The sequence below is a fragment of the Camarhynchus parvulus genome, chromosome 2, assembly GCF_901933205.1.
Source record: "Camarhynchus parvulus chromosome 2, STF_HiC, whole genome shotgun sequence".
Taxonomy (NCBI): Eukaryota; Metazoa; Chordata; class Aves; order Passeriformes; family Thraupidae; genus Camarhynchus; species Camarhynchus parvulus.
This window is the reverse complement of record NC_044572.1, coordinates 91344110-91371402: the sequence shown is the minus strand read 5'-3', so window position 1 is coordinate 91371402 and position 27293 is coordinate 91344110. Positions and strand designations below refer to the sequence as shown.

At 39.9% G+C, this 27293-nt stretch overlaps 1 protein-coding gene across 2 annotated transcripts; it reads left to right on the top strand.

Annotated features, from left to right (window-relative positions):
- Positions 1-580: 580 nt before the first annotated feature.
- STX17 (syntaxin 17) lies at positions 581-27293 on the top strand. Of its 2 annotated transcripts, none has more exons than XM_030971092.1 (8): positions 581-674; positions 6195-6376; positions 10455-10520; positions 16618-16837; positions 21921-22039; positions 22123-22173; positions 23717-23803; positions 24487-27293. In XM_030971092.1, the coding sequence occupies exons 2-8, from the start codon at positions 6224-6226 to the stop codon at positions 24724-24726; spliced, it is 936 nt and encodes a 311-aa protein (XP_030826952.1). In that variant the 5' UTR covers positions 581-674; positions 6195-6223; the 3' UTR covers positions 24727-27293. The 2 variants fall into 2 exon arrangements, with proteins under 2 accessions (XP_030826952.1, XP_030826953.1); XM_030971093.1 differs by lacking the exon at positions 581-674 and adding an exon at positions 754-815.

The following is a 27293-nucleotide window of genomic DNA, read 5'->3' as shown; positions in this document are numbered from 1 at the left end:
AAACAGGTAACACTTATTTTCAAAACGTATTAGTGGAATGGGCTGAAGTTGTGTCAGGGGAGGTTGAGGCAGGATATCAGGAAAAGGTTCTTCACCCAGAGGTGTTTGGGCACTGGAACAGGCTCCGCAGGGAAGTGGTCCCAGCACCAAGGCTGACAGAGCTCCAGGAGCGTCCGGACATCGCCCTCGGGCACAGGGGCGCACTTGGGGATGGTCCTGTGCAGGGCCGGGAGCTGGACTGCATCACCCTTGTGGTTCCCTTCTAGCTAAGAACACTTTATAATTGTATTAAAAGCTCTTAATATTTTGTCGGCAATCTTTGGGTCTCTTTCAGAAGAGAAAAATTAACTTTTCCCTCCCGACAAGCCCTGATCCCAGACTCCCGGTACCCCGTCCGTGGCCAGGACAGCTTCTCCGCCTCCTCCTCTTTCTCTTCTTTCCTCCTCCTCCTCCTCCTCCTCCCCCCCGTCCCCTTCCCGCCCCCGGCCGGTGGTTCCCGAAGGGAAACAACCCCGTGGAGGATGGCCCGCGGGCGGCGGAGGGGGTGTGCGTGTGGCGGGCGGGGGCTGGGCCGCGCCCCGCGGCGGAGGGGGAGCCCAGCGCCGGCTCCCGCCCAGCGTCCCGGGGCCGCCGCCGCCGCCCGCGGTCAGCGCCCGTCGCACGGCCGCCCCATGGTGAGGGGGTGAGGGACCGGGGGGCGGGCGGGGGCGGAGGGAGCGGGGACCAGCGGGCAGCGGGGCGGCTCCGCTTTCGCTTTCGCTCCCTGTGCCGGCGAGGCGAAGAGAAGGGCCGGGCCGGGGCCTGGCGGGCGCACGGTGAGCCCAGGGCCGAGCCCTGCCGACGGGGCCGGTGGGAGCCGCAGCGCGGAGCGAGCGCCGGGCTCCCCCGCGACTCCCGGGGCCGGGCCCTCGGCCAGGCCGCAGCGGCTGCCGCTGCCCCCGGCCCGGCCCGACCCGGGGCCGCCGGCAGAGTGGCGGGGACTCGTCCTGTTCCCGGCCCTGCCCTGCTCGGGGTCGGTGGCAGAGCGGCGGGGGCCCGTCCTGCTCCCGGCCCGGCCCGGGGTCGGTGGCAGAGCGGCGGGGGCCCGTCCTGCTCCCGGCCGTGCGCGGCGGAGGGGCTGGGGGTGCCCAGCCGGAGGTGCCCCCAGCAGCGGCCGGGCCCGAGGTTCCCCTGCGGTCGAGTTGTGGGGTGTTGATCGGGACAGAACGTGTCACGCCAGTTTGGATTGTCTTGTTTACTTGTTTATTTATTCTTCGCAGCGTGACAAATTGTTAAGCCTGGCATTGCCCAGGCTTTTAAAACTGTAGGTCAGGGAAAAAAAAGTACTTTAGTCTGCTTGAAGCTTTTATGTAAGACTTGAAGCCTGTCTTTGTTTTTTATGCTTTTCATTTTTTCACGCTCGCCTTGCTTTTCCAGGGCATGGTACAGGCAGGGTAGGCCTCCAGAACCTGTTGGTCTTAAGCTGTGCCAGGGGAAGTTTAGGTTGGACGTCAAGAAGAATTTCTTCATAAAGGTTAATTAGACATTGGATTGGGCTGTCCAGGAAGGTGGTGGGGTCACTGTCCCTGGAGGTATTTGAGGAAGGACTGGCTGTGACACTCAGTGCCATGGTCTAGTTGACAGGGTGGTGTTGATAGGTTGGAGCTGATGATCCTGAAGGTCTTTTCCAGCCTAATTGATTGTATGGTTCTGGGATGAGACCAGTTCTGTTAATAGTGATAATTCAGTATTAGGGCTCTGATTGCAGGTTGAGCTGTTGTGGCCTCTCATGGCAGGCGTCAGCCCACTGCAGACTCGCTCCACCGGTTCAGCTTTGTGCAAAAGGTGCTCACGTGTTAGTCATTAGGTATTTTCAGCTGCTTAAACATACAGATCCAAGACAAATGCCTGTTGTCTGCTCTGATTTCTCAAAATGCAGTCAAGTGCCCTTGCCTTGCCTGGATCAAGTTTGTGCTGCCAGGTGATCCACAAGAGCACAGATCTACTGGGAGCCTGACATGTACAATTGCTGATTCTTGGTGTTCTGTGGGAGATCCCACACTTGTCTGTTTATCTCACTAAGCAGTTTCATGTTACTTTGTGAACACGCTGGGGCTGGTGACTGTGCCTTATTTCAGCATAACAAAGTTATTTTATTTTGATTCATTTTAGACACAAAAAGTAAAAGATGTAATTTGGTCCCAAAGTGCAGTTTGTCTGTAGCCTACGAGAGGAATGTGTTCCTCACTAATTACAGGCCTTGGCCAAGTGGGCAATAGTGTCACTACAATTGTGCGGCCAGTACCACTCTAGGAAATGTTTCAGGTCATTCTGAAAGGGAGAAAGCTGTTGTATGTCCTTATATTCCAGTTAATTTTATTTACAGGGAAAAACTTTTTGGCCTTTCAACCCTTATCAACGAGGCATTTATGCTGGAGGTACTTTTTGTAGTGGCAGTGGTTGTCTAAAGTGTTGTGGGTGAATTAAAATCAAATCAGTGAAGTACATTGTGTTTCCCTGGGCAAGCAGAACTCCTGAGGTTTGTTTTCTATGGTTGTACTGGGTTTCAGGGGAGAACACTAAGCAGCTTAATGAAAGTTCATGAGTGTTAACAAGCAGAAGTTCATGAGTATTAACATTTGAGGCGTGTTAGCAGCAATTTCTGAAATTCATAATAAGTAACAAGTATGTTACCATATCTGGGAAGAATTTTACTTCTGGTTGACTGCAACTATGTGACTTGTGCTGCTACAGCCTGCTTTGGATATGTCTTTTTTATTTACCTAGTTGACTGAAAGTTATTCTGCATCTCAGTCTTGATCACTTCTGGGTTAGTGTTATTTCTGTTACTGATACTCAGATCCAAGGACAGAGGCAATTCACCTTCCTAAGAAGCTGAAGTTGAGTGCAGTGTTTTCACTTGCCTGAGGAGAGTGGTCCATGGGCCAGACAGGGCTGCTGCTCAGAGGGGTCTTGGCGGGCTGGAGATATGGGCAGACAGAAACCTCAAAAATTCCAGCAGAGGCAATAAGAAAGCTGTGCACCTGGAACAGGTTGGGAAGACTTGATGGAGAGCAGCCTTACAGGAAAGGACCCTAGTTTTGTGGTGGTTAGGGGGCTGGAGCACGTGGCATTCTAGGAGAAACAGAGGTGGGTTTGTTCAGCCTTAAGAGGAGGTGAAGGAAGGGGAGGTCTTGCTGTTGTGGGTAGAAGCTGTAGAGCCAGGCTGCTCTTGGAGGTGCATGACAGTGGGATGAGGAGCACTGGACGCAAGCTGGTTTAGCTACAAGGTCTTCATGGTTGTGGTTTTGTTTTGGTTTATTTGTTTGTTTTTAGCCTGGACAGTAGTCAAACACTGAAGGAGGGCTCTAGTGAGTGTGGAGTGTCCATCCGTGGAGGTGTTAGAACTTTACTGGACGAGGGTCTGTGCAACGACATCTGATTCAGCTTGTACTGGGTGGCATGTGAAAATCCCTGCCAACCTAAACTGTCCTGTTACTCTGTGATTGCTGAAAGAACAGGCATTATTACTTCAGAAATTAGTTGTAAAAGTCATGCTTAGGAGAACACAAGTCATGTAAAGTATCCAAGATTTCCTTGAAATTGCATCAGCAACAAGCAGAAATGCAGAACATTAATTTTATTTATTTAATGTTAATATTATATGAATATTAAAAAAAAGTAAGACATTGCATTGATAATTTATGGCTTAGAATTTCTGTTGCAGAAGCTGCTATATTATTTGAAAGAAAATTAATCAGGAGACCTAATGAGAATGTAAGGAGTTTTTATATTTCTTTCTTAGTTTTTCAAATTTGCTGCACAGTGAATTTTAGGCAGCAGTGTCTTTAGAGTAGACACTGTTGTGGAAGTTACTTTACTGTCAGGAAATTCTTAATGAAAAGAAAATTACTAGCCAGAGCTCTGCATGCAGCCAAGTCTTCAAAATTCAGAATTCAATTCATCTACCCAAGGCACATAGTCATTGTTTGCATCAACACTGCTTTCAAAGTGCTCCAGATTGTAAGTCATCTAAACTATCAGTTTTGACTCTCATCAATCTCCAGATGTCATGAAAGGTTAAGGAAAAAGTTATGGTGAATTTAACTTCGTCTCTGCTGTATTTCTTCGAAGACAGAATGGGCTGTGTGTTTCTGTGAGTTCATGTTGTGTTACACATTTGAAGAATTTGCATCAACACTTCAAGATGATTCTGTATTAAGGAAAAGCATGACATGGCTATTAAATATCTTTAGGGAACCAATTTTTAATTAATTCTAGCTCATAAACTCATGGATTAGTGTATAAGCTGCCAGGAAATTAAATGTCTGTTTGAGGAGGAAGTACTGCAGTTTGGAGTATGATGCTTCTTATCTTTTGGACATTATTAAAAAAAAAGTCCGTTCTAGACTCAGAATAGAGTTCAACTGTGATCTATGAGTGCCTCTTTCAAAAGTTAGGGACTGTAGTGACCAAGATATAATAGAATGTATTTTTTATCAGCTTGCATTTAAACTGCTGTTTTTGGAATGGTGAAGAGTGAATCAATGCAAAAGGTATAAAGTTCTTTTTGCAGCCTTAAAAGTGTGAGGTCTCCCATCCAGTGCATGTTTATTTGAAGGTTATTATTAAATGCCTTGGGTTAGAAGGGGATTTGTAAGAACACTTGTAAAAGACACTACAAATGTGTCTTTATAATTTGAAGTGGGTATGATTTAGCAATGACTGCAAAGTCAGTTGGTGAATTAATTTCCTTTTGAAGTTCTGGAAAAAGAAAAGATGTGTCACTGAAACCTTAGAGATTGACTTCCCCTAGCCTGGTCTACTCTCAGTAAGCATTCAGCACTCCATAGTTTTCAATTTCTTTGTTGATTGAGATAGATCAAAGGAGGAGAGTCTCCTGTTAGCATTCTGTTCTTCTGAAAAATGCAGCATTGTTTTATTTGCAACCATCATCCTCCCTATACCAGAAGTGTGTTCCCTTTCTTGCTGGACGATGCTTCCTACTTGGCTGCTTTGAGTTTGGAGCAGGTTTGTAGGTGTGCACCCTGCAGCCTGCATGAGCGGGCTGGGGCTGAACACTGAGCAGTTCAGTCAAAGACCCAGTTCCATCAGCTGGTGTCTGCCCCCATATTCTCTCTGCCTGCAGGAATCACAGGTCTCACAAAAACACCAACACCCTCCCTCTGCGTTTTCACACCCTAGGCAGATGTGAGAAAAGTGATGTCTAATTTCACTGTTGATAATATGTGTGGCTGTGGGAAAAACAGGAATGTTTTTTAACCTGTTAGTTCTGCCATGCCTCACCTGTACCAGGAGGAATATGCTGGGTTAATTACTTTAAATCAGTTTATTACAGAAAGAGGAAAATTGGGAAAGCTTTCTGATGCGGTAACTGATGTTCTTTGGTAACTGATGTTCTTCAGGTACTTCCATATAACCAAGTTAGCACATGTCTTTTTACTGACACTTGTGACAAAACTTTCTCATACATGTTTTCCCCTCTTCCCCTTGTGTGCATTCAGCATAATGGAATTCCTTTATGTTACTCCTATGCTCTGTAGATAAATGCTATTACATTCAATACTACACATCTCTCTTTTAGAGAAGTAAAACTCAAAAATTATGTTTTACACTATGCAGGGAACAGAATTCAGGCTGCTTATGTGCCTACTGGTCCTGCAAATATTTCAGCAGCCTATTTATACCCCTCGTTCGGTGATGCCTTAGTCATTGTCAGCAGGGAACATATGCAATTTGGAGCGCAAATCTTCATTCTGGAGCTCTTAACATTTCCAGGAAATGGAATTCCAAAATTAATTATATTCTGGTGTGTTTTCAGGACATATTTTACAGATTTTAGCATGATTCTGAATGAGAATTGGCAATATGTGAATTCTGATTAATCAAAGCATCTAATTTGAAGTTTTTTTCTGAACCTTTTTATGTATCATTATGCTGTAAAACATTTGATTCTGCCTTAATTACTTAGCTGCTTTTTTTCTTCTTGTTATGTTAAGTTTTATGAAAAATGATCCTCAAAGCCTGCAAATAAGTAGAGACAATTCATTTAAATGCAAACATCCAGACATTAATACTGCTTCGTTGTGAATTTGGGGGATACGTGATCATCAGAAAGACAGATTTATCTTATTTTGATTTATTTAAAAAGTGATTCAGGTTTAACTTTCTTGTTTAATTTTTTTTTGTTTTAGGGGTTTTTACCTTGTTGAAGGTATATTGGATGACTGTTGACTTGAAAGCTGCTTTTAGGATGTCTGAAGATGAGGAAAAAGTTAAAATCCGTCGAATCGAACCTGCAATTCAGAAATTCATTAAAGTGGCAATTCCAACAGATTTGGAAAGGTTAAGAAAACACCAAATAAATATTGAGAAGGTTAGTGTTCACTTTTTACTAATGTAGTTCTTTTTGCAGCATAGAAGCAGTCTCACTGAAAGATAATGTAGAGTTTTTGATGAGAAGTTGATTGCAAAATGCTTTGATTCAAATTTGGCTAAAGATGAAAGTTCTGTATTTGTAATTGTGTGCACAAAGGCCTTTACATTTGTAGTAAACACTGATGTTAGCAGTAGTTTGGTTGAAATACTTGTATGATAATTCATATATTATATCTTTTACATTAATTTTAGCCATAATGAATGTGTTACAGTACTTTTGTGAGCTGTCATGATTATTTTCTCTTCAATAATTTTTGTAAAATTAACTTTCAGCCATGCAAACCAAACATCCCTAGAGGTAAAAGAATAATTTTATAGAATCTGATTCTGTTTATTTTACAGGCTACTTTTAAGCAAAAATCACTAATTATGTCCAATTGCTTAGAGCAGCAACATTATTTACTTATGATGAAGCCAATATCTCTAACCTCATTTCATGAATATTGATTTAAACCTTAGGTTCCAGAGATAGTCCAAACAATTAATCTCCTAAATCACTGTTTGAAGAAACTATAAAATCAATATATAATGAAATTTGACCTTGAATACACCTTTCCAGAGGAAGTGGCTACCATAAATTCATCATCATTTCTTCTCAACTATATGAGAGTCCAACTTTCTGTATGACCATTTTGGAAGATTTAGAAGCTGTAGCCTTAAGAAATAAGTTCTCTGTAATTCTTCTTTCTTTCCATGTTTTCCCTATGAAAATTCTTGTTTTCTATAGCACATTTTATAGATTAGATGGCCTTTCACTCCAAGAGGGAATAAAATGTATGTGTATCCAAAAGAGGTACAGATGTCTCTAAGTCTCTGTTAGATAACAGCAATTGACTTGGTAGTACATTGGTACTACACTTCCTGTACTTGGTAGTACAAAAAGGTAGAGATTTTGTTTGGCTTACTGCCCTAGACTTTGTTAGTGATATGCAACAATCCTTTCAAAAAAAAAGTGCTGTAAGACACTCTTTCTCTCTTGTTTTCAAGAGAGAAAAAATTAATTCAATTTTTCAATTTCATTTCATTGTACCATTCATTTCATTGTTTCAATTTAATTTCTTGTACCTGTTTTAAAGGATGTTGTGTGAAACACTTTTTACCTTTGGCTGGGGACCATTGTTGTGGTGGGAATATATGTCAAGGTGACACAAAATGAGAAATGAGTGTATCTGAGTCTTCCTGCAGTCTTATCCGAGTATGGATGTTTGTGTAACGCATTTATTGAAGAGCTTTTAGCAGGAGATAGTATGACAAACTTATGAGTTCTCTCCGTGTCCACTGGATATTTTCAGGGAGAGGTGGAAGGGATCCAAAGCAGAAGCATGGAAGTTTCTTTCTAAAAAGGGCTCTCAAGAGAATGTTCATAGAGCAAAAGAGATGGAGTGTCTGAGAGTAACCTAATGTTTTATATTTTTGTTGTGGAATACAAACTATTTGGCTGTAGCACAATTATGATTAAATAGCACAGAAATATGGGACTATAGAGTGATTTGGGTTGGAAGAGAAACTTTAAAGATCATTGAGTCCAACCCCCATGCCATGGGGTGGGAACACATTTCATTACATCAGGTTGCTCAAAGCCCCATTTAACCTAGGCTTCCAGGGCTGGGGCATTCACAACTTCTCTGGGCAATTTGTTCTAGTTCCTCACCACCTCCATCAGAGAAAAATTTCTTATGTCTAGTCTCAACTTACCCTCTAAACATTTAAAAGCATTGCCCCTTATGCAGTCACTACAGGCTTTGGTAAAAAGTCTTTGTCTTTCTCCTAAGCCCTCTTTCTTTATGGAAAGGCTGCAATGGGGTCTCTCAAGAGCCTTCTCTTCTCCAAGCTGAACAATCCCAACTTTCTCAGCCTTTCTTCACAGGAGAGCTGTTCCACCCCTTGGACCATTTTTGTCACTCTCCTCTGGACCTGACATAAAAGATTAGGATTCCATAGCTGTTTTTACTTCTGGATCTCTCTTAGTTTTACACAGATTTGTTCAGGATAACATCATAGAATGTTAAAGGGTTGGAATGGACCTTAGAGGTCATCTAGTCCCAGCCCCCCTGCCATGGGCAGGAGCACCTTCCACTAGGCTCAAGGCTTTACCCAAACCGGCTTTGAACACTGCCAGGGATGAGGCATCCACTACCGCCCCGGGCAACCTGTGTCTCACCACATTCAGAGTAAAAAATTCCTTCATTATCTCTAACCTAAATTTCCCCTCTTGCAATTTGTGCCCATTGCTCCTTGGCCTATCACTACAGCTCCTGATGAAGTTTCCTTCTCTGGCTTTCTGGTAGGCCCCCTTCAAATACTGGAGGGTTGCAGTGGGGTGTCCACGCAACCTTCTGTTTTCATGGCTGAACAGCCCCAAATTCCACAATAAATAATGTCAATACCATCTCTTCTCAAGCTGTACTATCCTTGAGGCCCCAGGGTGAACACTGTCCAGGAGTGTGGCATACTTTGTGTGGCATGACAAGGAGAAGTCCACAAGGAGGAATTCTCTGACTCTGTGAATGTCAGTGTGTTAAGTCATTGGATTCTTTGGGCTCGTCACTAGCATACTCTGAATTTTGGGGCAAAGTAATAAAACTATATTAAGCAGATGAATGTGCTGAACGTCTCTAGAAGAAATTATGAAGAGCAGTAAAGGTTTCCTGAGGAATTTTTCTTAACTGGATAACAGGATTTTTTTATTATTAGTTGTCTGGACAATGTGTTACAGTCAGCTGAAATGAAATAGGTGATTTTTCCCTAGAACCTCAGAAATTCCTGTTCCAGTACTCTTTGAGAGGTGACTAAATTGGAAGAGCTACTGTTGATACAGGGCTTTCTGTCCATTTTATTTTAAAGAACACTGGCAGTAATTTTAATGGCATAGCAATTTATTCTGAGGTTATTATTATTCAGTTTCCTGGAAGAATGATGTTAATCTGACTTTGTTGAACACTAAACCTTTTATCTTCCATAGCACTACAAAGTCCTAACATGAAAGAACTTTTTGCTCTGAAAATAAGTAATAACTTTAGATTTCTCCTTGTATTTTAGGAAGCTGAGTAACTTATGATCCTTATTGCTGTGCATCTAAAATGATAAAAATAATTATGGAAATATAGAGGCTGTAGATAAAGTTTTTTATTGGTAACAAAGGTTATTAAGAAATTGAGGAATTAAACTTTACATAAAAATACCTTGAAAATCATGGTAAATATTTTGCCTTGTTATCTAAATAATTAAATAAATATTCTAATATTGTCTAATGTTTTAAACACATTCTTTGATAGTTTCAGCACACAACAGTCACAGCTTCTACTTCTATTACTTTATTACTCTTTTATGCTAAAGTCTCTATATTATTTGTGTCAACTGCCTGTAGCAGGCACTGATTTGTTTGATTGATGGAAAGGTTGATATGTGATAATATGCAGTTCTTTTGCCAAACTTGCTTTCTGCTTATGTAATGGTTAGTCTGGTCTTTGTCCCATGGGAAGTACTGTATGGATAGTTTCCCACTAAGGTTAGTGGAGCCTCATGGAGGTGCCAGATCTGCCCTGATGGTTCTTGTGGCTGTGTTTGTAACTATAAAAATGTTCAGTGTAAATGTAGACAGCAGCATTGTGTAATGAATACCATTTTCTTTGTCAATAGTATCAGATACCTTGTTGTCCTGTATGACCAGTACTATTTATCCACTATTCCACTCCTTTCTCCTTCTTCTGCCATTTCTTCTACTGCCCACCAAGTGATTTATGCCACAGCGGTGTCAGGATGCAATATCACTTGGATGTTAAAAACTGATACTGAAACCCTGGTTGTCTGTAATTCAGTAAAATACATTGTACAAATTTTTTCACAAAATACATTGCTATTTATCTCTCTAATTTTGCAGTGGAGCTGTTTATGACTCAACTTCTTTACTTTCAGTTTTGGAAAATTAAAGTGATCATTTACCAAAGGTGGCTTTTTTTCTGCCTAGCCAGTTGGTAAAAATAGCAATTCTAAGGAGTCATTTTCTTCTGTTTTAGTATCAGAGATGCAGGCTCTGGGACAGACTGCATGAAGAGCACATCAACGCAGGACGAACGGTTCAGGTAAGGATATGAAAATGGCTGTGCTGCTGATGGGGTTGAATTACAGACACAGTTCTGGTCACCTCAGGGATGGACCTTCAGAGAGACATACACTTGACAGATGGGTTTGACAAGCAACCACACAGTTTCACTTCATTTAAAAGTTAGGAATTTCCTAATTGTGTCCTATGAGGCAAATATGGTCAGAAATGTTTCCATATTCTTGAAAAAGCAAAAGTTAGGAGACTGTGATCTTTTGCAAACTTTCCTCTTACATTATTAAATTAGAAGACAGTTCTTTCAATAAGGGGTACTGCAAATTTCAACGCATGATTTCAGACATAGAGAACATCTGGACTACTAGTTTGGTGTGCACATCTGTTGTTAGGTACATGATATCATCATGGGAGGAAATACCAGCACATTTGTCAGCACGGGCATCATCTCTGTGACTTCACCCATGGTCATCCATAATTCAGCAAACAGGGAACTATACACTGTTTCTAAAAATACATAATGTCCTGATGAAAATTATGCAGAAACTCAGCCAAACATCAGCTCTATAGCACACAGAGTGTGTGCTATACTATCAGTACAGAAGAACACAAGGACCACATCTGCAGCACAAAGTTTGCTGAGGCAGATGTAGCATCTGGTGGCTGTAACAGCTGCATGCCAGTGTTCTGGGGACGGACATGTGGTGGCCAGGAGTAGCACCTTGTGTTGGTTTCACAGGTGTTGTTCAAAGGAGGGACCTGTCTTTGCTACTGTAAGTGACCTACACTGCACATGGACAAGCAGGATTTGCCAGCACAGGTGGCAGAATCTTAAACCATTGCTCACAGTTTTAATACTGTGAATTCTCATGTTTGCTTTGGTGTCTTACTGACTCTTGTGGGAAATTAGAACAAACTAAAAATGAAAAAAACCACCACCAAAACCATCTCACTTCAGAAAAAAGAACTTAATCTTGATTGAACAACAGAATTAGATGGTAGGCAGAGCTGGAGTTACATGTCTTTTCTAAGGAATAGTGAGCTTTTTGTTTAGTGTAGATGATATGAAGTGACACATGAAATCCAGTTAATATTCCTGCTCATTGGAGGTTTGAGTGTGTATTTTGATTTTTCACCGAGTACATTTGAAATTTTAATACAGATTTTTTTCTTCATATTCAAAGAGCCTTCCACAGGTGGAAGTTCTGTTAAAAAAATGGCATTTTAACAGATGTGGTGTAGTAAGCATGTGTTTGGTTAGGTCTGTTCTCTAATCTGTTTTCACATCTGAGTTGTGGGAAAGGCTTCTCTTGTAACTTTAAATTACCAGTATCATTTCTTTAGCAAGACAAAAATCCATCAATAGTTAGAGAAAAAATAAATATGTTGGAGATGTTATTTTTAGATATTTTAAGTGCTTTAATAAGAAAACTGCTTATATTTCTCTAGAAACATTTGTATTTGTCTTGAATTTAAAGCTTGCTGTTTTTACTTTCAGTCAAAGTAAATTTTCTTAGGTTTTATTTAATGTTTATTGCTTCTAGCTCTGATACAGATCTAGATGCATTGAAGTGGTTCACATTCTGATACCCAGAGAGCAGAATAAGTATCTGGGTCCATGCAAGAAGAGCAGACTGGCTCTTTGTTTTAATTAAATAGTTAGGAGTCTGGAGTAGTTGATAATAAATTATATGACATGTAGAATGTGTTTGCTGTAAGCTGTTTAAATGTTTACTGATGGACTTGTGATCTGTTTGTTTGCAAAGAAATCAGATTAATTATTGTGATACCAAATGTTCTCTGCAGCACACACTTTGCTCTCAAAATTAGATGTTGTAAAAATACATTAGGAATCCCTAAGTCAATATTGACCCAAGGCATCCGCCACAGGTTTTAGACAAATATATGCACAGCCATTCTACATTTAATCCATGTGCACATAATTAGCCATTTTTCTGAATTTTCAATTTACCCAGAATAATTACTTCTGTTGTAATTTTGATGATGGTCAAAATTATAATAGAAGTATAGATGAGTGTAAATCTGTTGCTCTGCTTTCAAGTGACTGGGTGACATATTAAAAACTTCTATAAAGGAAGGTGAAGAAAACAGATAAATCTTGCACAGGGCATGAAGAGACCCTTTCAAAAATATTGAGAAAATAGCTCTTGTGTATCATGTATTAGTTTTTCTGAACATGCTCTTGTATATTTTCATTTTTAGGGACAGTCTGTGGACTTAAAATGTTAGAGCCTGATTGAATTTGCATTTTTCTAGGCTTTGTCTACATACATGCTGACTGTACCATGCAATTAGTTAATTACTGCAAGGTTTAGGCTAATTTCAATGAAATGGCAGTATTTTGTTGTAACATCTAAGGACGGCCCTGATCATTTTGGTGGTGAGAGGAAGGGAAATGCTGCAGGTACTAGAGAGGAAATAAGGTATTAAACCAAAAAAAAAGGAAAAATGCAGTGGATGAACAGTCTGGCTTTAGTCTATATTCAGCCCACAAAAAGAGACTCTGTTCTGCAAAACATATTTAGGCTGACATAGTCTCTGTATTACTCTAACCTGGAAAGCTGCTTGAAAAATATTAATCTATTTTTTCTTTTTCACTTTTATGGTTTCTAGTTCAGCTGAAAATTGTTTACAAGTTAAAGATGGTTTCTGATTTTTTTGCATAAATCTTCAAAGCTCAGGTTGTTGGCTCAAGGTCTTGCATGGCTCAGGTCTTTGGTAACATTTCTAAAATGATCTTCAAGTACCTCTCTGGCATACTGTGTAGATATGCTGTGAGGGCATGAGGAACAGTGTAGAAAACTTTATTTCTACAGGAGAATCTTTGTGGTATCAGTGAAGGATCATGTAAAATCAGGTCATTATTGCAGCCTGTGGCCATCTGCTGGGTAAAGATATCCTTAAACTCAGAGTTCCTTTGACCTAGGCCAATAATTTTTTAAGACTTGAGGGACATGGAGTAGAGGAATAGTGAACTGATTGTGTGGTAGTGGTTCAAAAAAGCCAGATAACTTAGTGAGTTATATACACAGGAGGGCAGTCAGTGTGGTCTCTCCTACAATCTCTTCAGTCAGCAGTAGAAGGATCCCAGGTAGAATAGTCTGTGCAGTTTGGGCACCACACTTCCAAGGAAGGCCTGAAGTGAATAAGGAGAGACCAGTGAATGCAGTCAGAAATTGAGAAAACAGCACTTCGGTTAAGATCAACAAATCCCTTATTTTGCCCAAAGAGTGTCCAAAGGCATTGTGCTGCCTGTCTGCAAACGGGGAGAGGATGGTTGCAAAGAGGACAGAGCTTGTCTTTCCCTATTTTGCACAGAGAGGGTTAGAAATACCTGGTTTAAGCTGAGGCCAGAGAGATTTCTGTTAGACATAAGGAAATGCTACAGTATACTGAATTCTGGCCGTGAGGTATGAAGAATGTTGTAGCTCTTCATGCAGAAGTCCTTTTAAGACCAGATTAGATAAACAACTGACAGAAATAATATAGGGACAGTGGATCATGCATTGAAGGCATAACTTCCCAAGATTTTCACCAGTTCTATTTTCCTACAGTTTTTGTGAGAAAGCCATTTGAAACAAAGATTGGTGTTTGATTTTGGAAGTTAATGGACCAAAATTGAATTGTTATAAAGAAAAATTCTGTGTCTTTTGGGTTGAATTTGGAGAGTGCAAAACTCAGAAGTCTTCACAAATGAAAAGAGAATTTTGTATTACCCTTCCTCACTAAATAATCTTGGTTTTAAAAGTGCAAACAGTTGAGATGGAAGTGATACACTTTCATGCTCTACCTAGAAATTAAACTCAGTGCCATTTAAATTATTATGAGAAGTCACAGTCATTTACATATCTATAACATTTGTGATGTTACACCCTGGTGAGCTCCTGGGATGTGTCTCCTCACAGCAGGGCTGAACTTTCCTGCTAGGCTGAATCCATTCACCTTCTGTTTAATTGACAGTAAGTGGAACACAAGTCCTCCCTTCAAAACCACAAAGGAAGAGCTACTAAAATTAAATTTCACTAAATAGGCTAATATCATCATCTGATTCCTCCATCTTCTTGCTCAGAAATATTTCTCTCTGATTAGCAAGGTAATAATGAGCAATGGGAGTGAGGATCTGGTTTAACCATTCCTTAGGGTGAGCACTTCATACCTCTTTAAGCTTCTGTTCAGGATCTGTGCAAACTCCCATCAGCCAGTTGTGTTGTGTTGTGTTGGCCACTGCACAAACTTGTAATTTGCCCCAGCAGCAGCTGCCATGGTACAGATCCCAAGAAGAACTGCATTTTAACTCAGTTTCAACTGCAAAATTCTCTTTTTTCTTTAAAAGAAAAAGAAGCTGCTGTGGAACCATTGTTATCTCACCCCAAACTCACTGTTGTCACTGTTTCAATAGTTTTTGTTTGTTTGACATGTCTTTTTTTTTTTATCTCCATTGTTGCCAAAGACAGGATAATAGTAATAATTTTTTTTTACTGAAATAAAACAGCACTATCAACCTCAGTCCCTTGCGTATAGTTGTAGAAATTAGATGATTGAGTGTTGTGTTTTGATGGTCCCATTTTGTTACTTCAATGAAATTCCAAGATTCTGTAAACCAAGAATTTTGGCACATGGTGCACTATGAAAGTGGTGACATTCTCCTTTTCTGGGTGCATAGGGGCACACCATGGGGGGAAGATACCAGGAAGCAGGAGGTAGACTGAGATGAGGAATGGATGAGGAAAGTTACTCGCTACTATGTTTCTAATTCAGCTTAGTGTCTTCCACAGCTGGGTTTTTTTTTATCTCTCTTTCTTTTAATTGTCAATCAGTGGTTTTACCTGAGGTTAGTCTTGAATAATGCAGTCTAATTTGGCTAATAGTACTCTTAATTTGAGCATACAGTATAATCTAATCTAATCTTAGTAAGTTGCCACATGATTTTAACAAATCAATAGTTCTTTCTTTGGAAGTTTGTGCAACAGGTTGTTGAATAATTTCCTTCCTTCTTCTCTAATTATATTTTCTACTCTTTTTTTATAAATACTAAGAGCAATTAATTCCAGTAGTGTATTTAAATAAAGTTAGTTCCATCTAGATCTTGCTTTTCCAGATAGTCAATTTTACCTCTCTGAGGCTGTACCTGGTTTGTATTCTGGAAGAAAACTTTTCTATTTCTAACCACTCATTGGTGTCAGTCCATTCTCGTGCTCTGTTGTGAGAAGAGTATTCAAATTAATTGGTAAATAATGTGACAAAGAATAGAATTTGTTGTGTCACTGTAAAGTAATGCAGAGAATATATTTTTATTAGTATTTTTTATAAATAGATGAAAACTCTGTCCTAAAACAGTAAGTGGTGTAATTTAAACTGTAAATTTCGTCTTTTTATTTGTAGGAAAAGAAAATTTGTATGTATTTTTAAAGCCCAGGCAATTAAAAGCCCCTTTATTTTTAATGCAGAAAGAAATTTATCTCATGTGAAAGGCCTGTACACATACAGTTCATGCTAGTTGTGAACAGTTTTATCTCCTCAGAAGGCTTGTAACTAAAGAAGTATTTACATGTTTTATTAAATTTGATATTCCAGTCAAACAAATGTATTTGTTGTTCATCTGAAAAAAAAATAAAAGAAAAAAGTAATCCTTCTCCTTTGTCCCTGAAGTTGTCTTCACAAAATGAAAGTTTTGGTATAGTTGAGGGTTATGAATGAATATATCCTGAGGTCTTTTGATCACCATAGTCACTTATTATTATAAAAAAAGTAAATTTTGAGAAGCGCTGAACTTACTTTACTCAGATATTATTGCAACTTGTTGCAACTTGTGTAAATATTTTGGCAAAGACCTAAATTGACCATAGAAACAGAAACAACTTCAGTGGTTACACAATGAATTAATTAGTTAAATACTTTAATTGAAACCCAAAATAAAACAAACTGACTTGGAGAAGTGGATGAAGTACAAAAGTGACAGCCAGAAAAATCAAACTATTGGTGGTGATGGCTTGAAAAATGTTTCTCCCTTGATTATAAAGATGATAGGTGCTTCCCAGGCACTGAGGGTGTCTGGTGTTTTCACACAGTAAGCTACAACATAACTCTTAATGCTCTTGCAGCAGCTCCGTGCCAACATGAGAGAGATGGAGAAGCTGTGTTTGCGAGTGCGGCAGGAAGACATCGCAGTTCTGCAGAGAATGATAAATCCCATTAAAGAGGAAGCTTCAGTTGCCATTAAAGACTTCCTGCAGCTGCATTCTGAATCTGCAGAAGAACTTAAAAGGCAACTCAAAGGACAGGATGATGCCTCTTTAACCAGATCTGCAACTCTAGGAGAAGGTAGTAGAATTTAATTTCTGTATTTATTGTATCTCTGTCGTTGTATCCAGTATGCAATTTCTCTGACCAGATATAAATGAAGTAAACAAATAAGATTTCAGTTGAAGAGTATTGTTAATGAAGAAGTAGATTTCTTTCCTTACACCACACTTTTACCAGCCCTGTGACTGAATTTTGATAAGCAGAAAATGCTTAGTATCTTAAAAAATTAAATATCTATGGCCTTCTGTGACAAAGGTCCTGGACCCCTGGATCTTGAAATAGTGGACTGTTCATAGGAAGCAGAATACTCTCATTTATGTTTCAAGGTAGCTTGGCTTCTTTTGTCCCCCCTGCAAATCACTTGATCGTGTGCAAGTAATAATTTTGGCCATTTTCAATGAATTAGTGAAGAAATACCGGGAGATTTTTATATGACGGACAGTGTAATACAGCATTGATGAAATATATGGAAAAAGAGAAGCAAGTTCCTAGGTAAGGAAGAACATCTCTTCCTTTAACATTTTAACTTGATAACTGACAAGAAAGGAGTGTAAATCCATTTCAATAAAAGATTTTGGAAACACACTATGACATGCTAGAAATCAGATATGTTTGCTGGTCTTCCCTTCTTTCTGTATAAAATGTCTTTTGATCTTTGCTCTACCATTCTTCAGGAGAAGTCTCTGTTATGCGCTGGTGCTGGCCAGTGCTCTCTCCTGATGATCTGTGAGAAGGTTGGTTCCATCAGGAATAACCCTTCCCATATCTGTAATTAGATTGCTGCAGTAGCAGTATTACTTAAAATGATCTGAGCATTTCATGTGTCCTAAAATTGAAAGAGCATTCTCAGGCAGTAGCACTGTAGAAGAACCTGCTGTCAGATTTGATTTCATGGCCATTCTTGTTGCTGCATGCAGAACTACAAGAACTCTTTTCAAGTGGGATTAACAAGCCAATGTGCCTCGTGGTTGAGCAGGGAGAAAAGGAGAATTGACAACCAGGTTTGCTTTCAAGAATGTCATGTGCAGTAGTATCAGAAAACCTTGTGAACATGGAGATAAATCACACACAGTCACAGAACTCCTTGGATTAGAAGGGGCCCTTGAACCATCATCTAGATCCAAGCTTCCTGCCATGGACAGGGACACCTCCAACAGACCAGGCTTCTCAGATCCAGCCTGGCCTTGAACTCTTCCAGGGATGGGGGCATCCACAGCTTCTCTGGGCAGCCTGTGCCAGTGCCTCACCACCCCCATTGTAAAAAACTTCTCTCTTACAAGGACTGCAGAATAGACTAAGTTGGCTTCTGACATAAAAATCTCGACCTCTTCAACACTTTCAACATGTTGCAGTTAGTTTTTCAGTAGCTTGTTCTAATATCTTCATGGATTTCAAAGTCTCTTCTCTTGCAGTCTTCTGCGACCACCTTATTCAAGTTCCCAAAAATATACTTGACATTTCAAAGGCTGTTTCTTAAAAATGCTCTAGAGTTTCATCAAACCTTCAGACCCCAAATAGGCCTAGCTCATCCAAATATTTTTAACCTGTTTTCTTTGTGTTTCAGCCTCTCTCTTTCTTTCTTATTTAAATGCACTCCCACATCCTTGGTCTTCCTCTAACTTCAAAAACATTCACAGGAACTTCTTTGCTACCATTTATGCCTCTTGGTAATTGCACTATATTTATGCCCTGGTCTTCCTGATATTAACTTTCCATGCTTATATTTTAACTTGTACTCATATTGTATGTCAAATTCTTGACATCCAGGGCATTGAAGAGCTCTTGCTGAAACCATAAACTTCTTCCTCTGCATCAGGACAATTTGATGTCCTCTTCAGCACAGCCTGTTTTTAGTGTCTGCCAGCAGTTCTGCAGTTCTTTATCTTTTAGGAACTTCTTCCAAATAAGTTCTATTAATAATTTTACCCAATTTGTTGACACCTCCTTTGTGGAGAGCTCATTGTCTTCAATATTCAGTGATTCCCTTCATATTTATTAGCCATTACTTTCAGTCTTTGTGCACTCTTCTCTGTTATGATCAGAGCTAAATTTAAGATACCTCTTCTGTTGGTGACTTTCTGCAGTTGTTCTCAGTACACTCCAATATTTCATTGGAAAGGCTTCATCCTGGCTTACTGCTTCTCTTTTTTACACAATTACATAGGTAGCAAATGGAAACTAGAGTTTAATTTCAAAGAACGAGACTATTTCTGAAATCTGAAATACCTTTGAACTACAGAGGATATTGAGTATAACAGCACTTCAGAAGGACAAATAAATTTATTAGAATGATGAAGATGAGAAGAACAGAAAAAATATTACTGGAATGAGAGGCATTTGCAAGTCTGCTCAGGAATGTGGAAATAATCCCCCCCATTTAAAGTGAAACAGACAGGCAGACAACTAAATACAATTAAACAGGTTTTTTTTCAAGTTTGCCTGCCTGCACAAGCAGCCCTGTTGAATTGCTAACCCAGACACAGTGTATTGCCTATTCTTTTGTGCTTAGAGGCTGCAGTCCTGAAAGCAAATCTTGGCTGTTGATCTTAATCAAAGGAAGTTCAATACATGCCCGTTCTTTGTAGCATGTTGCTTCCCATCTGGTAGAGAAGGAAGGAGTTTACAAATTCAAATCTCCCATTTAGAAGGCATGTCAGTGATATGATACAGTCCCTTCCCCCATTCACCATCCTCAACTGAGAGCCAATAGAAATGGAATTTAATTGCATATTAAACAAATATTAACAAAAGGTGAGACTCTACTCTTAAAATTACTAAAATCTTTTAAGCAACATATTGGATCTTCCAGAGCATTAGATTTTTATCTCGAGTGTAATGAGGTGTAAGGCTCCTCTGTGAAATCTGCAGAGGTGTTTTGTATTATTGTATTTCTGTGGAGATGCTGTATAAATGAACTGGTAGAGTCACTTCCATTCTCAATTCTATTGAAATTGGTTAGACTTGATAAAAAGTGAAGTAGTGAATATAAATTTCTTACTCATACTTTCAGCCCAAATGTGACCACCTCCTACCCTTCCTGTTCTTTAGCTTAAAGTGAATGAAGAATTTTCATGCAGAATTTTTTCTCACTGATTTTTAGTTACTACAAAATGATAACATGTAAACCTACTTACATTTTTAATTTCTCTGGAATGTGTGTCATGCAAAACCTTGGTTTTACAACACTTTCAAGGATATGCTTTTCTACAGTAGGTCGGCGGAGATTGTTAGGAACAGAGCAGAGCAAGGTCTTGGGAGGAGGCAGCCTTGCTTAGTGAGATTTTTATTTTGCTTTTGAATTATAAATACTTTAATTTTAACCAACTTAGCATGCATATGGTTGATTAGGGAAGAGTACACCTTTCTGGGCAGAAGAAACTTGATTTTGAAATAGGATTGTGTAGGATTGAAATGAAATAAAACCCTCAGAACCTGTGATAAATGTCAGAGTATGTGGCAGAACAGTTTTCCCAGAACATGCACACGCTTGGATATATAATTAATTATATTGAAAAAGGGAAAGGAATATTTTAGAACTGAGTATACAACCTAAATTAATCTGAGGTTATTAATCAAAAATATGTTCAGGAAGAACAGGTGATGATTGTAGAACATGAAGTGCCTTCCGTGTCTGGATTCTTAAAGGAAAAGGGGTAGAAATACTTAAAAAGAAAAACAAGCCCAAGTCAAGCCCCTGAATCACTTAGTGCATTCTTGTTACTCTGCTCACTTAGTAATTATATCTAAATATCAATTTCATTCATGTTAGACTTCTGCTGAGCTGAGAGTAGGAAGATTGGGTCCTTCATCTGTTTTGAGATATTGGGATAAAAATGTTGAGAAATGGACAAATGTTATGAAAATGTATCATTTTTATTTTATCTTAAATTAATTCCATGAATAAGCATGCACTGATTTTTTTTTAAGAATATGATTATATTTATTTGTTTTCCATTGGACATATCTGTTGTTGTAACAGTTATATAATATTATTGTCGTACCTTGGCACAATCGTTGTATCTAAAGATTTTAATACAATATTTACATTTTAGTATTGTTAGATGTATCTAACCAGCCTTCTCCATAATAAGCTTTCTCTTGGGACCGCCTTCCCAAGGAAGGAAACACCAGTGTCCTGCTGAAGGAGTCATCTCCCTTCAGAAATTGAAGTTGTTGGAATTGAGATGATCTTTGCACTGTGTTTACATGTACACCTTCTACAGTCTGCCTTTCAGACCCCCAAGCTCTTCCTCAATCCTCAAACAAGCCAGACTTGTTTGTTACTTTTCTCTATCGCCACTCACTTTGTTGTCTGCAATTACAGGCATGTCCATGACCTCTGCAGTGGCTCTGGAGCGGGCTCTGACTGGAAGAGGGCTGTGTGAGCCCATTCATGTCTCTGCTCTCCCCAGTGCCACTCGCTGTCTGTCATTCCCCGTTTTTAACACCATACTTTGTCCAAATGCCTTCTGCATTCAGTCCAGGTGACTTAGGGAGGAACATACTTGAGAATATCTCATGTACAGCACTGAGCTGCAAATGTCTGCCATCCTCACAGTACCATTTACCCAAATGATCCAGCATGGAATGCTGGGTACCACATTACTTGGGTTTCACTGCTTTTGCTTTGAAAGCTTTTTCCTTCAGCATATTTTAGTTCTCAATGTCTGAAAATCAAACCAATAGCATGATAATCAATCATAAAATGAGTAACTGTCTGTTCAGTTTTGGGAGCACAGTGTTTTTATGTGTCGTACGTAAATGAAAAGTTTTTGTCCCAAGCCCAGTTTTCTCAGCCTGATCGATACAAAATGAATTAAATTACCTTGAATTCAGGAGTATAATTTAGTATCATTTCAGGACTGGTTGTGGAAATGTGCTGATAAAAATGAATCTATTTCTTTGTCAATAACATCCTTTTAAGAAACTGTGTAGTGCTGTAAGGCATCTCCCTGTATGATCATTTTTGGGGCTGTTGCTTGGCTTGAATTAGTTTAAGTATTAGGTTACCCTTGAGAAACTTCAGGAGTCAGAAATTCTGCACACCACCTGCCATCCTGGTCCAGTGCATTTATTTATAAACATCATGTTTCTCATTCAGAAACTTTATATAACACAGAAGTGAAGGATGGCTCCCAAAGTTTGATCCAGATCTACTCCCGCCTTCCGGAAATACCTCAGGAAGAAAATGCAGCTGAGTCCTGGGAAAGTTTAGAAGGGGTATGTTGGAACTCCCTCCTTGCCATGTTGGTGCTCTTTGTTTTAGCAACTATCACAGACTAACATTTTTTTTTTATTTGCAGGACTTGGTTGAGCTCAGCCAGTTGGTGACTGAGTTTTCTCTCTTAGTCTGTGTAAGTATTAATTCTGCATTCTGTCCTACAGAGTCTCCTACAAAAACAGGGTGCATGGGTAACTCCTAGGTGGGGTTGGGTGGGGACAAAAAGCTGAGGGTGTATCTCTCCTGTGATTCAGGCTCTGCCAAGGTGACACTGTGAGGAGGTAACAGTCTCCTCTTTCAGCACTGGTGCTGGGAGTTGCTCCCAAATTCATGTCACTGGAGCAGCTACGATGTTCCTGCCAGTGCACATGGCCACAAGCTGAACCTCAGCAGAAGCTTTGCTGTGTTGATTGCAGACTTCTACCCAGGTCCTATTAGTTTTTACAATTTCTAATTGTAATGGTGGTGACAGCTCTTACTGCACAGGGTATATGTTTGTCAGGTATCTTTTCTCACTTAATCAGGCGTGCTAGAAAAATCCTCACTGTTATCATGCCCTTTCTCTGCTCTCACCGCATTGCCAAAATGTCGGTTCTCAATGTTAGTTCTTCCTGTGCCATAGGGAATTTAAACGCACAGTTCTCATCTCCTAGGAGAGTTCTTAATCTCCTTGCTATTGGGTTAGTAGGGATAAATAACCTAGCTTTTATCTTTTCTGCTGAGTATGTGCTGCTTCATCTATACAAAAATACCCAAGCAAGAACCATTAGACTGGAGAGGAACTGCAAAAATGTTCATGCAGTATTCTGAAGGTTAGAGGAAGAGGTCCTGTTCCCAGGACTTACTGGATTTTCCACTTAACCATCATTAGATATAACAGCAAGCATTTAAGGTGGGTGGACTGCATTGTAGATGAATACCAGAGCTGGTGTACTCATCAGTTTCTGACTTAGAAAGAGGCAAAAAGTTCAGAATGCCTTTTATTTTAAGCTGAACATCAGCCATCTCATTATTTTGTGACATAAAACAGCCTGCATAGATTAGAATAAGAAAAAACAAACCCCTTTATCTTCTGCTCCAGTGTTCCCTGAGAGAGACTGCAGGGGAACCTGACTGACTGCATTTGGAGAAAGGATGAAATGTTTTTGTAAAATCAAACAGTAAAATACAGAGCAACATCAAGTGTATTTTCTGTGCTGTCACTATATCTGAAGTCATTGTTCTGTAATGTCGTAATTAAATACTTCTTAGATTTTTTGATGCAGCTTTGTATATTGGAGTTAGTACTGATCTTATAAATGCCCTTTATAGAATTTTTTTTGAACGTGAGACTCAGCAGGAAACAAAACAGGCTACTTTGGATTATTTTTCCTTTTGGACTGTGAATTCCTCTATCTATAGGAAAGATTTAGAAACCATTTTGAGTTGTTTTCTCTAACTGCAGCAAGACATTGTTTAATATCCACCCCATATTATTACTTAATAGTTTAGATTTTGTTGAAGTTAGTCTGTAGCTTCAGCAGAGTTTAGCAGATGCTAATCATGGAGCACCACTAAGGCTGCCGGGTGCAGATGAAAGCTGCTGTGGGGCCCTGATTACAGGCATTAAAATGGTGTGTATTGGCTCACTGCTGCTTCCCAGCAGGTTACCTCACTCATAATTCCTTTGCATCTAGTCCCAGCAGGAGAAGATTGACAGGATTGAAGAACATGTCAACAGTGCTGCTGCGAATGTTGAAGAGGGAACCAAAAACTTGGGGAAGGTAGGGATCTGCTCCTGCTGGTGAATCAATGGTGCTCTGCCTCCCAGCCACCCTCTGTATTAACCCCATTGATCTGCCGTCTTTAATGCTGAGGGAACCAGCAATTAAGGAAATAAAGAAGAAATGACCCACAGGTAGCAGGGGAAAAAAAATCAATCTCTCTTGTAATTTTCTATCGCATCCAGGCTGCTGGAAAATACAATTATTTAATTTGGGGGGGGGCCTTTTAAACACTATTCTGATGGTTACTTTGTTTTACCTGCAAAGACAAGTGCACTCAGTGACTGGCTCACAAGAATCACATAAACATTAAACAAGAGCCTGATCATAAACTGTCATTGCCATCCTGTTCCATGTCAGTTGCTAAATAAACCCCAAAGCTGCAGTCAGACCCATCACTGAAAAATCTGAGCATTTCCTCAGCTTCTGATTTGATTTAAGGATGGTGACCAGGTAACACCCAGTGTACACAGCAGCTAGAACCACGTTAAAGGACTTGGTTCACAACTGCATACACAAGACAGGATTTTGAATTGGTGTTAGCATGTTCTGTCATACTTTTTAAATACTAATTTGTAAAGTTTATTTATCACTGAGCATTCATGTCATTGCCAAGAGCAGTGAGGGGAAAATGCACATCGCCACAGGCAAGTATTCTGACTATTTTTTTTTTTCCTTTACAGGCTGCAAAATACAAGCTGGCAGCTCTGCCTGTGGCAGGTGCAGTCATTGGTGGAGTGGTGGGGGGTCCTATTGGTCTCCTTGCAGGCTTCAAAGTAGCAGGAATTGCAGCTGCACTTGGTGGTGGGATTTTGGGCTTCACAGGTGGAAAATTGATACAAAGAAAAAAACAAAAAATGATAGAGCAGGTCTCTTCCAGCTGTCCAGAGCTTTCTCACCAAAGTGCCAAAAAATCCAGCTGAAGTATAGATTCATTATGGGCAGGAATAACAGTGTAGTAGCTGAGCTAATGACAGACTTGCAGCCTTATGCTTTATATACAAGGCTGAGTTGTGTGAATTTTGATGACAGTTCTGTTCCTTGGGAGGACTGAAAAAGTCGTGTCAGAATTTCTCTTTTCAGACACGGTCACATCAGTCCTTTGAAAATTATACGGATAACTTTTAATTACATAATTCTTAGGTAAGCTATATTCACAGCTGTAATAATGGGTGACAGGTGCTTCATGCCAAATTTGCACAAAGTGTCTTGCAGACAATGCAAAGAGATACTTGGAAAATCCTAGTGCTTTCCCATGAATGCCATGAGAAGCTGGAGCTTTTATTATAGTGCTCCAAAGAAAAGGAAATAAATGCCATCATTCTTTCACACTCATAGTATTTTAAATTTACCTTAATTTATGTGGATTCCTAAACTCTTCCTGTTATTCCCCAGGATATGACTGACTATGCTTGTTTAATAATACACAGGGAAGCATGTGCTGTTGTAAGAAAAGGTGAGAATGTTGAGTGAGCAAAGTGGAAAAAAGTCATCTATATATCACATAAGCACTGGAAGCAGCTTCTCCCCTTTCCAGGCAAGGCAGTTGATTTGTAAACTCCCCACCTGGCTCAAAGTGTAGTTGTGAATTGAACAGTCTAAGCAGCAACCCTGCAGCACTGCTACTGGAGGGTAATAATTTTCCATAGCTGTTCAGCTCCTTGGCTTGTCCTGAGAACACTCTACAGGATGAAGAGCCAAGCTCTGGCATTCTGGACCTGAAGCCTCACACGTGGAAGCAGCACTTATTGCAGGATGTTGCCTTTGCTTCTCTGGAGCCCAGAGTGCCCTGGTGGGAGAGCTGAACAGCTTCCCTGGAGGGCAGTGCTGCAGCCAGGCCCACTCCCTCCACGGGAGTCCCTCAGGGCTGGTGTGAGGCCCAGGCCAGCAGAGAAGCAGTGGGGGAGGTCCCTTCATGCTGGCAGTGCCAGCTGGCAGCCCCAGAGGTGGGGACAGGGTTGGAAATGTCAAGCTGATAGAGCTTATGGCATAAACCACGCCTCTTTGGGCAGCTGCACTCTTGCATTGCTCTCCAGTGCCAAAACTTCTGCTTCCACCCACACTTCAGTGTAGCTGCTCAGCCTCTTGAAGATTTTGGGACATGCTGTGGAGCCTGTATGGGGTGAGATGCTGGCAGTGCTTTTGCTTGCTTTTTATAGTGGACACCTGTTATCTTACTCTCCTTAAGAAGCCTTTTGCTTCTGGAGCTTTGATTGTTAAATGCAAAAGTGTTAATGTGTTGTTATTGTCATATAATTGTAAAATTGTCACATAATTTACTGTTCTGAACATGGTCCTACCTCCACCCTTTCAGGACACTTCCCACACTACTGCTGCTGCTGTTTTGGGGGAACAGAAATTGAGGTTGGGAAGCCGCTTTTTGAAGTTTTTAGATTGGTCAATTCATCCTGAGCTCTGCTTGATCTGTTTTCTTAGGTGCACAGTGAAGTCAGTATGGAGATAAGGCTTCCTAGCAGGGAACATGGTCCAGGGCAGTGTACTACAGAAAGAGCTCCCTTTCAATAAGCAGTACTTTGATATCATCACTGGAAATCACTATCTGCTAATGACAGATGATGGGGTTTTGTGCCTAGAGACATTGTAAGCAACTGTTAGTTACAGCACAAATAACTTCTTGTAAGCAGTGCTTCCTTATTACTTTTAAAATACTGAAATTGCTATCAGCCAGAGCATTATGTCTATTTTAAGTAGGTCTGAGATTCAGGGAAACAATGTCTGCAAGAATAGTTTTCACAAGTAATTGCAGACATTGTCAAAACTGCATGTGTTAAAGCCTTGGTGCCTGCACTGGTAAAATCAGCTGGAGTGCAAAACATGACCTGAGTAATTCAGCTAATTTGCTTCTGACAGGCAAAAAGCCCTTTCCTTTCAATGCATCTATTTCAGATGTAAACAAAGTTAATGAGCTTGTAACAACTTCATAGTAAGGCTGTTAATTCCTTTGATATTTATTTTCTACATTTAAAGGAAGGACACTAAGGAAAAAGTGTTCTTAATCAGAAACTGGTTGATTTTTTCTATGATCTTCAAATGTGCTCTCTGCTTTCCTGCTGTATACTGTGAAACCTTGTGCATTTAAATGACAACAGCCACATCAGCGATGTTGTGGACTCCATCCTCTCCACCCAAACTGGAATAATGCCAGGACAATCTAAATTCATAAGACTGAATTCCTGCCCCAGCTTATACAAATTCAGCTTGGTGTGCACTCATTTTATGAAATGTCTACTACAGAAACTATTCTTCCCCCTTGCATCCTTGTGGAAGCAATTTGAAATCATTGTGTACACACTAGATGTGGGAGACTGTTATTTAAGCTATGATATTTTAAAATAGGTGGATTATTTACATATGCAAAGAAACATCAGCATGTGAGTAACCAAACTAGCAATTAAACTGCTAGGCATGTTACTCAGAAGAATTGTAAGATATAAATAATTCTTTCAGATGAAATAAAAGTTTTTGCCTA